General features: G+C 40.7%; 2 protein-coding genes across 3 annotated transcripts in view; one reads left to right on the top strand and one right to left on the bottom strand.

Annotated features, from left to right (window-relative positions):
- The window catches only part of LOC121736422 (protein MON2 homolog), a 38650-nt gene that overhangs the window by 12671 nt on the left and 10276 nt on the right, over positions 1 to 15703 (bottom strand). Inside the window, exons 11-24 of one of the 2 annotated variants that reach the window (XM_042127602.1) lie at positions 12530 to 12629; positions 11602 to 11730; positions 11306 to 11388; positions 11064 to 11191; positions 10419 to 10538; positions 10025 to 10174; positions 9375 to 9545; positions 8685 to 8796; positions 8062 to 8103; positions 6248 to 6375; positions 5687 to 5788; positions 5318 to 5428; positions 4843 to 5018; positions 1003 to 1165 (exon numbers count right to left, since the gene is read on the bottom strand). In XM_042127602.1, the coding sequence (XP_041983536.1) occupies positions 1003 to 1165; positions 4843 to 5018; positions 5318 to 5428; positions 5687 to 5788; positions 6248 to 6375; positions 8062 to 8103; positions 8685 to 8796; positions 9375 to 9545; positions 10025 to 10174; positions 10419 to 10538; positions 11064 to 11191; positions 11306 to 11388; positions 11602 to 11730; positions 12530 to 12629 (1715 nt within the window). The remainder of the gene's footprint in view (positions 1 to 1002; positions 1166 to 4842; positions 5019 to 5317; positions 5429 to 5686; positions 5789 to 6247; positions 6376 to 8061; positions 8104 to 8684; positions 8797 to 9374; positions 9546 to 10024; positions 10175 to 10418; positions 10539 to 11063; positions 11192 to 11305; positions 11389 to 11601; positions 11731 to 12529; positions 12630 to 15703) is intronic. The other variant, XM_042127603.1, reaches the window with a different exon arrangement.
- LOC121736426 lies at positions 12946 to 15364 on the top strand. The gene is made up of 4 exons (XM_042127610.1): positions 12946 to 13049; positions 13940 to 14066; positions 14659 to 14810; positions 15119 to 15364. The coding sequence occupies exons 1-4, from the start codon at positions 12950 to 12952 to the stop codon at positions 15301 to 15303; spliced, it is 564 nt and encodes a 187-aa protein (XP_041983544.1). The 5' UTR covers positions 12946 to 12949; the 3' UTR covers positions 15304 to 15364.

The raw sequence follows: 15703 nt of genomic DNA, 5'->3' as shown, positions 1-15703 counted from the left end.
GATGGAGGGGTTCTCTGCAGGTTCCTGCGCTTATATCTCGTGACCAGTGTAAAGCCATCATCAGCTAGCGGCTCTGGAGAACTACCTGCTAGTCGCCTTTTGTTGCCTGGCTGCAACATCGCTTCATTTCCAACATCGTCGAGATTATTATGACCTACTGACATACCTGCATCATCCCACTCTAAGTCTACCTCTCCTTCATATTCTCCAGATTCCAGCACTATTATGTTAACAGCCTCCGCAGCCATCTCATTGTGTGCAGGCTCCATCGTACCTTCTTCCTCAGGTTCACTCATAATTACAACACAATGCGGGTAGATCGAAAAAAATAATAATACGAAAGTTTGTTAAAGAAACAAAACTATTCACATAAGTTCACTTTTGATTTGATAATTATTAATAATTATAAACGAAATAATCATACTTCAGAATATTTAAACTCGGAAACAAAAAAAAACTCGCAAATATGAAATGAAAATTGACGTCACAGAGATCGTAACACGGAGCGCGTCCGAACGTGACGGGCGCAAACCCAGACTGACGACAACGCTTAAAAACGGGACAAAATCAATCACAAGTAGGCAGGCAATAATATACAGAACTAAGTCTTAAATGGCGTGTTCTTTTAATTTATTTTGTTGCCGATTTTACTTTTTTTGTTACATATATTATACATAAGACTTAGGGCCTTTCCACACGATGTCTTTTTTGCGTACTGACGACGCGCGTTTCTGATGCGCTCGTCTTCTTCGTGTTTTCATCGCGTTTTGGCAGATATAAAGTTTAAAACGTGTGGGCTTACTTCAGTTTGCTGAGCGTTCAACTTGCGTTTGAAAAAAACGTCTTGTGGAAGGGCCCTTACCGACGTAACTGTTGTTTCGTCGAATTCAGACTTTTTTAATATATCTTTCGGTTGGTTTTTAAAGCAGATTTAAATCTGTTGTTTTTTCGGTTTTTCGATATTTGATTACACATTTTATAGAATTGTATTATTTTACGCACCATTAAACCAACGGCAGTGAGACTAATATTAAGCTCCTTAGTCTGTCGTGCGAAGGCAGCAGCGGCGGCGAGCACGCGGCGCAGACAGCGCGGCCCGGCGCAGCCCAGCAGATCTCCCGCTACTAGCTGCGCGCATTGAAACGCCGACCGCACTAGTTGTTCGCTGAGAATAAATTGTATGGTGTAATAGAAAGTTGTCTGTTTTGTATACCTCAATGTAATATGACGAAGTTACTAAATACATAATATAGAAATAATAAATAGGTATTAATAAAGATAATAATTAGGGATATTTTTTAAATCGCACATACTTCGCGAGCACGCAACATGTACGCAAAGTATACGTACTTGCGTACACGTTTACGGGTACTAATCTGGCACCAATCGTTTTCTTTAAAATCAAAATATTTATTTCTAAATAGGTTAACAAAGTTAACACTTTTAGAACGTCGTGTTTACATGAGGCCTACCACCGGTTCGGGAACTACCCCGCCGAGAAGAACCGGCGTAAAGGTGCCCATACACGGGACAATTTGTCGTTTCGATCGATCGTCAAGAAAATCGTCCAATCGATCTTTTGAACTTTTAACGGGCCCACCTCACATTCCCACCACTGTATCTCCTGTATCGCCAGGATCGACAGCGGTATCCAACCACGAAAACCCTTTGATATGATTTGAGGGAGCCCGAGGGACATGCTAAAGCTGTCTTGGGACCCGCAACGAAATTAATCAGAAGAAGATAGGAGGAGTAGGAAGTATACAGTTTTCCCTCCCCATAAAAAGCGGGAGACAGCACAAAGTTGCAATGACCGAAAGTCAAAGAACTAAAGGGAAAGCACCACGGGAATAATTAATGTTAATTATGACTACTAAGCTAGATCTGTTAATGTTGGAATTTGTTGTGTTACACTGTTTGCAGTAATAATTATGACAAAAACGCTTAAAGGCACGGAAGTTCCTTGCGCTGTCTACGAGATCATCGTAATATGGGACTCCAGATTTACAAAGTATGTTATTAAGCATTATAGATCTTTCGTTATACCAGAGGTTACACTCCCATAGCATGATGGGCGGTTTGTTCAAACATGTTGCCTTCGGTCGAGCACTCGCACATGGTTGATTCTACTAATTTAAATCCATAGAGTTTCGCTTTAAAATTACAATGACCGGTCAGGAATTGAGATACGCAATGATCCAGTGTTTGGATAGCCGTTGACATATATCTGGAAAAAAGTTATAAAGGTGGCGACCTTTTGTGGAGTTATCCCAACGCGTTTGCCATTCGGACATTAGGAAACGTACTGAATCATCTAAGGGTTCAAACAATCTAGCAATTTTTGGTTTATCGCGAGCGTTTAAAAAGTTCGGGCTAGTAATGTTTTTATTGTGGTAGTACATAGTCGCACGACGCTGTATTTCAAGGTCTACGGGTAAAACTCCGGCTAGTACAGGTAAACTTCGGTACTTGTGGTTCTGTAAGCTTTACACAGGAATATGAGTGCAAGACGTTGGCTTAGTAATAATTTGCGACGAGCCGCACCAATAGTTGCTCGGTCAGCCCACACGGGAGCCCCGTAGCATATAGTACATAGGAATGTCGCTGAGTAAATTAGTTTGAGAGTTTTAAATGAGAGACCCCATGTTGAAGTGGAAATTTTGGTAAATGAATAAAAGTTACGTTTAGCTTTCTCACCGGTCTGAATTATATGATCTAAAAACGAAAGTGTATTTTCTAAGTAAAACCCGAGATAACAGAGCGACTGCTTGCGTTTAACGTTAACATTGTTAAGTTTAATGCTGGGTGTCGACAAGAGGGATCCCTTCAAGAGTATTTGGTAGGCTTTATGCGCGGCAAAATTTAAGCGGTTGCGGTGGTCCCAGTCCGAAATTAAGTTTAAACTTTGGTTTGCTTTTGTTTCAACTTCGGAACATGAGTTAGCCTGAATAATGAGAAAACCATCATCGGCATAGCCAACTAGTATGCTAAGCGGTGGTAGGGGGAGGCATAGCAAATCGTCGAAGCCTACGTTCCACAATTTAGGCGAGAGTACGGAACCCTGTGGACAGCTGCACGTCAGGGTTTTAGCGTGAACGCAGTGACCAAGTTGAAGCTTAGTTAAACTGTTATAAAAGTAAGAACGTATCAAGTAGTAAATGTTTGAGTAGCACCCTCTATTTTTTAATTTTAATAGCAGCATGGGCCACCACGCATTATCAAAAGCACCCGATATATCTTATGAGATAGCAACAACGTGTTTTGTTTCTGATAGATTAACTATTTTTCTGACTTCTAAGGCCGCATCTATAGTCGATTTCCCGGCGGTGAAACCATACTGACTATGAAATTTAGGGCCACCGGGAAGCAGGCGCGGTACGATAAGGCGTTCTAACAGTTTACCTAAACACGGCAGAAGCGTGATCGGACGGTAGGATTTTGGATCGTCTGAAGGTTTATTACCGGCTTTGGGGATCAATTTTATACTACCGATACGCCAGACCTTTGGAAAAATACCTTCCGCGATACATTTATTATATACGAATAAAATTGATGAGTTCGCCGCTATACAGGATTGTTTTATCATTAGGTTTGAAATTTTATCCTCGCCCGCAGATTTTTTCATAGGCAAAAGATTTACTATTTTAATAAACTCATCGGATGAAGGCAAGTCGGAAGGCGGTGTATTGATGGGGTCTAACATTGTACTTCTAATGGCGCGATGGTATTCGTCAGTGGGCTCGTCGTCTGGAATCAAGATGTTCAGATATGCTTTAGCCGTATCCTCTAGGCTACAAGTATATCTTTTGAACGTAAAATCGTTTGCGATATTGCTACACACGTACAATTTGTCGTTCGATTTTAACATCGAGGAGATAAATCGTTACGATAATTGTCCCGTGTATGGCCACCTTAAGAAACTCACACGGGGCCGCCTTTTACCAACACCAACCGATTTATTTTTTGAAGCTGAGATTTAAATTTTTAGGTCGCGTCGTGAAAAGTTTCACTTCTGAGTTCTAACACGTACTCTGTACACAAGCTCTTTTTATGTATTCATTTGCTCAATCTATCTCCTATTATATGATATTGAATGTACCGTAACTTCTTGGTGGAAATTCATGTTTCACAGTAATAATATACACTTTTCATGCACTTTTTCCACTTTATCTCCTATTATTATTAGGGAGTGCCTCCGCTGCCGGCGCCGGCTCCCAAAAATATCAGTAATGGGAACCGGCGGTAAGTATACTGCCGGCAACCGAGATATAAAACAACGGCTCCCGGCGCCGGCACTCCAAATGGGAACCAGTGAAAATGCGTAAAACGCTTTGTTCCAGTGCCGGTAAACAAATAAAAAGAAATACATATAATCTCAAATATTCGACTTTTTAACCGACTTCCAAAGGTGGAGGTTATGTGTTCGGCTGTGGATATTTTAGTTCTTTGTGCTACCAAAAAGTAAGATTTTGCAACACAGTATACCACAGTTCCGAAGGCGCTGAACAGAACTTCGGACTCCTCATACATGTTTGAGAGTTTCAGCGTTGTATAAAGAAACAAAGGTAGGTACTTATATGCTACCAAACAGATCACATTAATAATCATCATTAAAATATACATCCTCAGATTATGACCTTATTATTGGTACTTTCCATAGTCCTATAGCTCAAGACTGATGTTTTTGATCATTATTCTGTCATTTGAGAAGCGATGTTTGCCGAATAGCCGCCGGAAACCTATTCGGCAAACATCGCGAGACTCCGGTAAACATCGGGAAACGACGCCGGCAGCCATTTCGGCAACCGGCGCCGGTAGCGGAGGCACTCCCTTATTATTAACCTGTGGTGGTCGGATATAGCGGCGACGATCTCCATCATGAGCGGCCAGGCGGCGCCGAGCTGGTCGCCGCGCGAGTGCAGCAGGCGCGCCGCACACTCCAGCTGGCGGGCGCGCACGTCCGCGTGCCGCACGCCGCACAGCTCCGCCAGCGGTTCCAGAATGAGACGTTGCCGCGCCTGGGATACGCAGATTTTGGGCAGGTTTGAATTGAAGAGATACCCAATTTTTTCACAAGTATGCAGAAGAATATAATGAATACCATTAAGATTGGCGAAATATGAAACTGAGCCAACGTTAATATTGAATTAATATTATATAGGTCAAAATACTCCACGGCTATCTGGATTTTGTCAAGGCTTTCACTGGCAGTATGCCTTCATTATAAAGTGTTACTTTTCATCATTTCTGCGTCTATCTTACATCTCGTTCTATAAAAATTAGAGTTCAATCAATCTTTATTTAAAGTTCAACTTACATCAGTGACCTGGCTGGGGTTGTTGTGATGGTACTGGAAGGCGGCCTGCACCAGGTACGTTATAGCCTCCACGCCCCACTCCCGCATGCGGATGTGAGGGTGTTGGCATACCTGTAGAGTGGCGATAACGGACACAAGTGTTATCGGACGCATTTTGAGATTTAATAACAGCTAAACTTCAATTTAATGAAGATTTTGACAAAAACTCCATACATTATCTGTCAAACCTTTCATTAAATTGAAGTTTAATCATCATTATATGTCACTGAGTGTAGCCGTTCGTCGCCTTAAGTGCCCCAAAATAGAATTTTTGTTACAGTGGCACTGGCAGTCGGTTCCAACCAAATATAAATGTGTGTTTAAACTTACTTCTAGCAGATGATTTGTTATTGGTCTCCACATGATCTCTATCCTGTGCATATTCGCTAATCCAGTCTCTAGCAACTTGGCGACAGCAAACAGAGATGGTTCCTGCAAGAGAGGACAATTTAGTGAAAAATCATTTTCTGATAAACTTACAGAACAAAACAATGCATCTCTCAGCTCTCGCACACATTTTACTTATCTGAATTGCACGAATTCAATTTATACAGTGTGTAACAAAAATAAGTGATAATACTTTAAGGTGTGTACGTGTTCCTTGTAGAGAGTTCACTGTGAAAGTAGCAGCTCTGAAAGACGAATTTTTTTTCACTTTTGTATGGGCAAGACGTGGGCCGAGCGTCACGAGTTTCCCCATACAAAAGTGAAAAAAATTTTTGGTCTTTCAGCGCTGCTACTTTCACGGTGAACTCTCTACAAGGAACACGTACACACCCTAAAGTATTATCACTTATTTTTGTTACACCCTGTATAGAACAGATTTAACCCTGTATAGAATAGGCTTTAGTATGCTTTGACATTTAATAGTAGTAGTAATAAATTTCGCACCCTGTTTGAATAAGCCAACTCCATAGCCTCATTGGACAGCTTGCAAAGGGCATCTATCAGGTGATGTAGTGCATCATCGTCCAAATTCTTCGATGCCTCGAAAACACGAGACAACATGGCGGATAGAGCTGTACAACAATAATATTTAATATTGAAAAAAAAAACGATTTATTTATATTTGTAACAATATAAATCCGAAAAAACCGCACACCATCATAAAAAGCATAACATAGTGAGCTGCATAGATACAGTGATTCATTTTGTAAATATATATTTTTGTAATAAGTAACATTTTTTGTCATCCATATCAAAACTCCGTTACTTATAAAAATATTAATATACTAATGAAAACATTAAATATCCTTCTCTGCACGTTGCTTTGCAAGTCGCAACGCACAGGAAAACATATAATTTACAAACAATAGCTTATTAGTTTAAATATTTTTACAAGTAAGGTTAATATGGGTGTCTTCGGATACAGGATGAGAAAGCAGGGTAATTACGTTCCCTGCGACAAATATGCAACAGGTGTTTGACAGCAGATATTGCGCAATGTAATGTCAAAAATTTCATATCCACAATCTGTTTATTTACACTTTATTTAGTATACGAAATAGCAGGACGATTACATAATATACTGCAGAATATCTGGTGTCAAACGGCTGTAGCATTGCTGTCACAAGAAACCCACCTTCTGGACTTACCCTGAATCCGAAATAACCCTGACTAACCCCATTTCAAATATTGATATCAAAAATATACATATGAAAATATATTTATTTATGCTGCAAGAATAAAATGTGCAAGTTTGAACGGCCAAGCTCCATCCCAGTGCAGCGAAACGGACAAAAGCCATACCCGCCCAACCATCTGCTATACAGGGTGTAACAAAACTCAGTGATAATACTTTAGGGTGTGTATGGGCCTCCTATATAGAGTTCACTGTGAAATAAGCAGCGCTGAAAGAGTAACTTTTTTCACCTTGCCCATACAAATCACAAAAAAATTGCTCTTTCAGCGCTGCTACTTTTACAGTGAACACTATATAAGAGACACTTACATCCCCTAAAGCAATATCACTTAGTATTGTTACACCTTGTGTATCCCAGAGCCTTGGAACAAGCCTAAACTCCAAGACGCCTATTTCTTGAGCCATTCAGAGTCATTCCAATATGCATTTCTATTGTCGTTGTGTGCCAACTATTGCAGATAGTGGATGGCTCGCGCAGACGAGCGCCCGACCACCGCGACTACCAACCGCTACACAATAGTCATTTGAGGAGTCGCCTGTATATTTCAGAGGATGTGAACAAATGCCAAAGACGCGACACGACATAATATTATGTCTTTTTAAACAGTCTTCTCACGTCTATATAGCATGAGATAAACTTGTCGCATCTTCGGCAAATGTACAATCAGAGAAATTTATTCATAGGCAAACGGCGCACCTACGTAGTTCGGTCGAGTTATGTCAAACCCAGCCGACAGATCACAACTTATATTGAATTGTCATAATTCGACCAATTGACGCAGATCCATCTAGTGCCTGTAAAACAATTTCTTCGAGGGTACAATCAGAGAAATTGATTCATAGGCAGACGGCCGACCGGATTTGCTTGAATTATGTCAAGCTTATGTTAGTAATGATCCAAATAGATCATAGCATAGGATACTATATAGCCACTTTTGTCAGGAAATCAAATGTGTGAAGATTGTGTAGCGACCAGTCGCTGTGGCCAGTAGCCCGTCAGCATCGCCTGAAATCGCAAGGGACATTATGAAGCGAGAACATTCCAAATATTCAGGCCGAGTACCGCTCATGACGCCCAACGACTCCGCCACTGGAACTTGCTGCCCTGAAATTACTGATACGTTAGAGTGGGCCTTTATTATTTATTTTTACTCTATTTATTGATTTATTACGGGCATCGTAGGCCCATATTACAACTATACGGTATCCTTCGAGCCGGAGAAAAATTCTAAAATCAAAACGGTGAATTGAGGTAATACAAAACTGCATATAAGTAAAAAGTTTGAAATTCTGAGCATCGTTATTTTGATTGTTACAGTCTGTGCTTTTTGTTAATAGTGAAAAGAAGTATGTTATTGCAATGTTAACAACACTGTTGATGAGTTAATAAAACACAACGTCACTTGAAAATGTGTGCAGATAAATCAGAACGACAAAATTATACATTTTGCAAGTCACAATATGAAAATTTCTATGTACACGTTGCTACATCATTAATGCACAACAATTTTGTTATGTTACTACTTTCAAGGATTTTTTTTTATCAATAATTACTACGAACTACGAATGAACTAAATAAACAACAATAGTAGTCACTTAAAGTTACCAAATTAGAAGATATTTGTCAGATGAGGTAAATAGAAAAAGTCTTCTCTCATAATCTAACTAAGTAATGTTATATCGTACCGGGCAAGTCGGCCATGACAGCAGAGGTGCTCATGACGGCGTTGGCGTCGGCAGCGGCGCGGCTCGCCTTCATACAACCGCCGGTCGACGGCTTGAGGCCTAGGATCCACACCTGCGAGATTGTAAAGTATTGTTAAGCAATGGGGATATTTCCGAAAACATAAGCAATAGGGATTTGAAAGTGACTGTCACAATTCTGTATTATGATTTACGTAAACTGAAAGTAAGAATTTAAAAGGATAATATCTTTCTGCAGTTCCACTATTTAGTAACTTTGAAAACAATTTACAGCGTGATACACATTATGAACGTATCAAATGCAAAGCTCTTAGAAGTTGATATATTAATCCGTCGCAATTTATGTCCGTTATGTCATTTAAGAACATGAAAAATAGTAAGGGACCCGGAAGGGATCCTTGAGGTACACCAGGGGGCTCCAGCTTCCAGCTTGACATAAAGCCATTAAGGGCTTTACTTAGGATTTGTAACTAATCTATGACAAAAACCAGTGAAATAGGTGACTATGTATACCTGCGAATGAAAGTTTCCGTAATAGAATAGAGTGGTCGATTAGGTCAAATGCCTTGCTAAAATCTGTAAAAATCGACTTCGGCACCAGCATCCATATATGCACTAACATAATCGTACGCAACAAAATATTATAAGAACATAGCTATAGTGTGTACGTACGAGGTGCTGCAACGTGGTGAGCACGGGCAACCAGGCGGTGTGTATGGTGTCGCCGTCGCGGCGTGCGGCCGCCAGCAGCGCTCGCATCGCTGCCACGTGCCGCGCCGTCACCATCACGAACGCCTGTTGCTGCGCCGGCGCCGCGCTCGGGAGAGGCGTGCCCACCCACACCTGTATATACAGAAATATAATAACACCAAAAAATTAAGTAACAGCAGAGAGTATTTTTATACTGGATATCGTGTACCAAGCATTTGACTTGCGTAAAATTTTTAAAGTAATATAAATTCATCGTCACCGAAAAGAGCGTCAGTAGATGATAAATAATTAGCTATGTTGCATCTCGCTATATCGCTTTGTCGCCACATTTCCCATTTATTTAGCTTAAGACCGTTTTCGCCGTCTGTTCCTACTTATATTATCTAACATTTCTCAATCATCTGTTAAGGTTATAAAATAAACTTGAACAAGATGACGCCCGCAACTCCGTTTCGCTAAAATTTGTTTATCGCGCGGGATCCGTATATTTTTTTGGGATAAAAAGTTTATCTTATGTGTTTCGGTTCAGCAGTTTGGTAACAGACAGACAGATGGACAGACAGACACACTTTCGCATTTAAAATATTAGCATGGAAGTATGGATTACGTACCACGTGATGTCTCGGGTCTGGTGCCGCGCGCGCCGGCCACGGGCCCGCCAGCGCTGCGAGCGCGCCGACCGCGGGCACGCAGTACGCCGCCGGCAGCGCGCACCGACACAGCGCGCCGTAGCACGCATCGCGAGCCACGCTCACGCCCATCTGTTAATATTATAGCTACCTTAAAATTATTATTTTACAAATCTTAAACAGGGATCTTTTATTGGCCATTCCTTTTGGCACATCAAAACAGAACTAACGCTGCCAATTACTAGTAAAATATAACTTAGTAAAAATCACTTTTGTTATCAAGTTCTTTAGTCAATATCTTTAAAATATTACTTTATTAAAAAAAACGCTAAAAAAGATCACGTGATTAAGGGATATCCCCTAATATGAACTGTACCTTGCCGCTAATCCGCGCTAACGTCTGCACGGCGCGCAGAATGTTGTCGAGCTCGCCCACACTCGCCTCCGCCAGTACCGACAAACCCCACACTAGACCGCACCACGACGACTTGATCAGCTACAATATAAGAAAGAAACGTCTAGTGTCAAGGCTAGGAAAACATAAATCACGACCGGCAAGGTTGTAAATCATATATCAAGACCTGACAACGCCAACCGGGTAATGATTTATAAGGTCCTCACATATTAAATTCTAGGCGAACGTACACTACACGTAATTCCAGGAGAACGTACACTACACCCGTAACTACATGGTTGTATAGCGATGCGACACATGAGGGTATTCCAATACATTGGACGTGTCTCAGTGCGTCGCATTGTGAGGTTTTACCTTTACATAATGCTCATAGCTGGGTACTACCTACTAATCCTTTACTTATTAATGCCTTATTTGTTAAAATATAGCGCAATTAATATTTCGGTTTATGGAATAACTCTTATGTGAACTTTCAAAACTGTTACGGGCACGTTAACTTTTGTTAATATTCAAACAAAATGTATAAACTTGTCTAGAATCCACACGATGATATTATCCCCCCCCCCCCCCCCCCCCCCCCCTCCTCACAAAAAACTTATCCTGTACCTGTAGCTTGAGCTGCCTATCTTTATCCTCAGCATCGTTGTCAGTCTTTTCTACCACATTGGAGTTCTGGTCGGAGCCCTCGTGGCCGTTCTTCGTTATTTCATCATTGTCCACCTTTGTTTCTGTGTCTACGAAACAATTAATTGGATTGAATAAATTATTAATAACAATGTTTTAAAAGTTATAACAATCAGTTCTGGCACTAACAGATGAATTAAAATTTGATGTTTCATTTAATTTACCTTTTTGATTTTCTATTAGCTTGTTTGAATTAATTTCTTTTTCTTCAGTGTCAGCCTGGTTGTCGTCGTATAATTCTTGTAATCTGCAAATGACATTGTTTCTATTGTACAAAATCAACCTCAGTGCACCCACAAGTTGCATCGATATCTTGCTCGCAAAATTCTAAAACTTTGTAATTACTATAAGCTACTACTAATATTATATTAGCTACAGTCTAAACTCTAAACTGTATACAATGTTCTCAATTTTTGTATTGTGCTTTACAGTATTAATTATACTATTAGTCACGTGTTACCTGAAGTAGTCCTGCCCCTCGACGGCGATGGCGATGGACCGTATGATCTCGACGAGGCACGCGTACGCCACCGAGATGCCGTACCCCTCCTGTATGCTTGGCGCTTCCGTGCGGTCCAGCATCTCTATACTGTCAAATAAAATAAACTTCAAATGTTCCTTTGTATTTAAAATCAAATTAAATACAAAGTTCGGCTTCAAAGAGGCCAAATTTTTTATTGTAGAACAAATCTTAAAGCATGGGACCGCCTTAATGTGTGTGTTATACAGTAATGTGTATGCATTTATAAAAAGTCCGTTAGAAACCACGGCTGGGGGCGGCAGCGTCCATAGACGCCCTAGGGATTACGTACATGGGGCGGTGGAAATAAAGTGGCCTACTCTCGTAAAAAACATAAATTCGGCACTGTAAAGAAATGTAGAAAAAAAAGTTGTCTGTCATAATCAAGATCATTTTTTGACGACCCCCGTGGCTCAGTTGGTGGGCTGTTGGTAGCTCAAGCCGGGGGTCGCGGGTTCGAATCCCGCCGACGGAACAAAAAAAGTTTTTCAAAGTTCCTGGGTCATGGATGTGTATTAAATATGTGTATCATATTATAATAAAAATCTTAAATATATGTATAGTATAAAAGCATTAAATATATTTCCGTTGTCTGGTACCCGTAACACAAGTCCTTAAGGTACTTAGCACGGGGCCAGACTGACGTGGTGTGAAGCGTCCATAGATATTATTATTATTTATTCACAGATATGTAGTCAAAAGGGTAACAAAGGTTATAATCTCAGTTATAATAGTTGTTACATATCCTACCATAACAATGCTGTGTGAATGTCATTATAAATGGTGTAATAGCGTTTATTTTTTTTTCGTTGAATAGACACGTTAAGCGGTTTTATGTAATTAATTACAAGACTTCTTATGTACTCACTATATTGACTTGGCGGTGCCGGGCTCGAAAGTGACGCATAACGGTAGCCACACCCCCTTCCAGTGAAAACCCGACTGCTGCGTCGTCACGTTACCCGCCGCTGTAATATATTCATCAATCATCATCATCAATCGCTGACTATTCTCACCGACTAGACTCTAGTAGGATAATTTACCTTACTTATAAAAATATTTATACAGAGGATATAATATATTATTAATATTATAAACAGTTGTTGGCATTTGCCAAGTAGCATTGCGAAATCTTCAAAGACAGCATTTGTAAATAAGTTATTCGTCGTTAAAATATTTTTGACGGTAGGCAGTAGCAACTTTATTTATTTTTAATAATTTTTGGTATGAAACTAATGTAATAAGGTCACTCATTCAAGTTCAAAGAAACAAGTAGGCCGTGGACAACATGTCGTATAATTTAGTGTGGTTGTTCATAATATTAAAGTGTATTGCTCAAATGAAATGCCATGTAGAATACGTAGATGATTATCAAGAAACTACGGAAGGTTATAATAATTCAAATTGTGTTTAAGGAATTTTTCACTCCACGATTTTTAAGCGCAGCGCAGACGACAGACTATCCGCGCTATGCAATTATTTATATACAGTAACGCACACGTCTGCGCTGCGCGTCGTGTACGTTACTGCATATAATTGCATAGGTTCTATTTCCACGGACTAAAAAGTGCGTTACGGTCCACGGATAGTCTGTCGTCTGCGCTGCGCCTTACGGCCGTTTCCATATTCAATCTATCTCTGGTTTGACATACATGATACAACCGATCGCAGCTAACATTGAATTGAGATAAAATATATGTCTCTAATGTCAAATGTGAGCTATTCCTATCTCTAGTAGGGCAAAACCAGAGATAGATCAAATATTGGGAACGGCAGTTAGAGTGATTATACGTTACAGCAAACACTTCGCCTACTTACTCCGTTGCGATTTAATGTAATGTAACGTCAACAGAAAAAAAATCAACGATTGATTTGACCGCACATCGCGGCGAGCTTAGCGACACGTTTTGCTGCGTTGCTGCGTAACGTGCGTGCAATAAATGGGTTCTAGCCTTTATTGCATGGAATCTATGTACTATCAGAGAAGTTGATTCCTAGGCAGATGGCGGGCCTAAGTAATTTGGTCGCGTTACGTCAAACCCATCCGACCGATCCGGGGGGGTCCCCTACGTAAAAAAGCGGCCAAGAGCGAGTTGGACTCGCCCTGAAGGGTTCTGCAGCAGCCTAAATACCTACTCTGCCTACGGACACGCTCCACAATATATTAATTATTATTATATTGTAAATAGAAAAAAATACATGTAAAAGTACAAAAAAGTACATAATATATTGTCGATTGGATCAATTTTCTCGATGGTACAAAATTAACAACACACAGGGTCGGACGTGCAATGGGCGCTGGATCCGCGCAGCTACATGCGGTGCACGCGGCGCTTCACGCCCGGCCACTGCGTCACGCCGCTGCGCCCCGTCTGGACCTACGACATCCGCGACCGCACGTGCAAGTGAGTACAGCGCCCGTTATACCCCACTGTGTAACAACACTCAGGGTCGGACGTGCGATGGGCGCTGGATCCGCGCAGACAGTAAACAAAAAGTTTTGTTCGACATTTGACAACATTTCTGTCACGGGCGTAGCCAAGTTTTAGTATCGGGGAGGGTTCAAGAAAATAAAAGGAATAAAAGTACAAGGTTTGAATCCCCAAAACCCTCCTGGCTACGCCCGTGATTTCTGTCAATATTCTGACATGGCGTTCGCGACATGTGGGATATTAGTCGGCTTGTTTACTGTATGTGCAGTAGCGCCCTTTGCTCCGACATTTGCGTTATTTTCCCTATTCTAAGAAGGTGAAAGGTTCCCTATTCTAGTGAAAGAGGTAGGAATCTTATGCAAAGACATCCAAAGAATGGACGCTGAACAACTGTCTTGTAACAAAATGGCTGTCTGTATCGAACCATCCGTCACACTCCTTAGGGCCCCCACACATAACTGCGAATTCGCATTGCAAAGTCATTTTTATTATGAGTTTTGTCGCAGATATGTGCGATGCGATGCGAATTTGCAGTTTTGTGTGGGAGCTCTTAATGTTATTCCAGCGAGCGTCTGGGTTGTCGCGCGCGCAGCCGCTTCAACCGTTTCGACAGCCGTGAAAGCTGCGAGCTGCGATGCCGCAACTTAATAGTACTCATGAGGACGTGGGCCAGCTACATCAACCGCGCCGGGAACCAAACCGACGACCTGACTTATAGTAAGAGATCTTGGAATAGTAGATACTGTCGCGGAGAGAGAAATCGTTTATTGATCTATCGCTTGTCTCTGTCACTTTTATAACGCTCGTGCTCCTATAATGTACGCATAAGATATTACGAATCACCAACAGCATATCATCTGGCACATTCAAACAATAGTAACTTAAAGGTTAAGTCACTTCCAATGGCAGGTGAAACGCAATGGCGACAAAATATTTAGTGAAATTGAGATGAGATGAGAAGATATATTAATTTGCTATTTGTTATTAATATATCTATACTCAAAGTTACATTTTTCCTATTACAGTCGGTAGCAACAGACGTCGAATGTATTACGCTGAAAAGGAGAAGTTAAAGAAATACGTTCAAGACGAAAAGGAAGAAGATGAAGAGAGACACATCGAAGATGGACCGGTAGAGAGTGATGATGATGATGATGATCGTTATTCTACTGAGGCTGACATCGACACACCTGGTGATGATTATTTGTGAAAGATAACAAGCTTGTTGTCTTTATCTAATATATGCTAGGACAGTAAAGGTTTGAACAAACCTACGCGACCACGCGACTGCGAAGCTGGAGCGTCAATACAAAACACACATTTGACAAGTTGTCAAATGTGTGATTTGTATTGACGCTCCCGCTTCGCAGTCGCGTGGTCGCGTAGGTTTGGCCTAAGCCTAACTTGAACAGATAAAGACAGCGTTGTTTTAATTATTATGTGTAAATATTTATAATATTTCTAAAGAAAATATTTTATATTATGTTGGGGATCAGCTTTCAGCATATTATGATATTTAACTTAAATTGCGTTTACGTTCCTGCGTTTCTACATACGTGCGTTTATCATATATGCGTTTTACTATAAAAATATGGCAGACGCAAATGAAA

Source organism: Aricia agestis, chromosome 19, assembly GCF_905147365.1.
Source record: "Aricia agestis chromosome 19, ilAriAges1.1, whole genome shotgun sequence".
NCBI classification, from domain to species: Eukaryota; Metazoa; Arthropoda; class Insecta; order Lepidoptera; family Lycaenidae; genus Aricia; species Aricia agestis.
Note: the sequence above shows the minus strand (reverse complement) of the source record. Positions and strands in the feature narration are given on the sequence as shown.

What these genes read in the sequence shown, in the direction of transcription:
- LOC121736426 (XM_042127610.1), top strand. Translation starts at nt 12,950, where the DNA reads ATGTCGTATAATTTAGTGTGGTTGTTCATAATATTAAAGTGTATTGCT. An exon ending in TTATCAAGAAACTACGGAAG is followed by an intron (nt 13,050 to 13,939) that starts GTTATAATAATT and finishes AACAACACACAG; the next exon opens with GGTCGGACGTGCAATGGGCG. An exon ending in AACCGACGACCTGACTTATA is followed by an intron (nt 14,811 to 15,118) that starts GTAAGAGATCTT and finishes TTCCTATTACAG; the next exon opens with TCGGTAGCAACAGACGTCGA.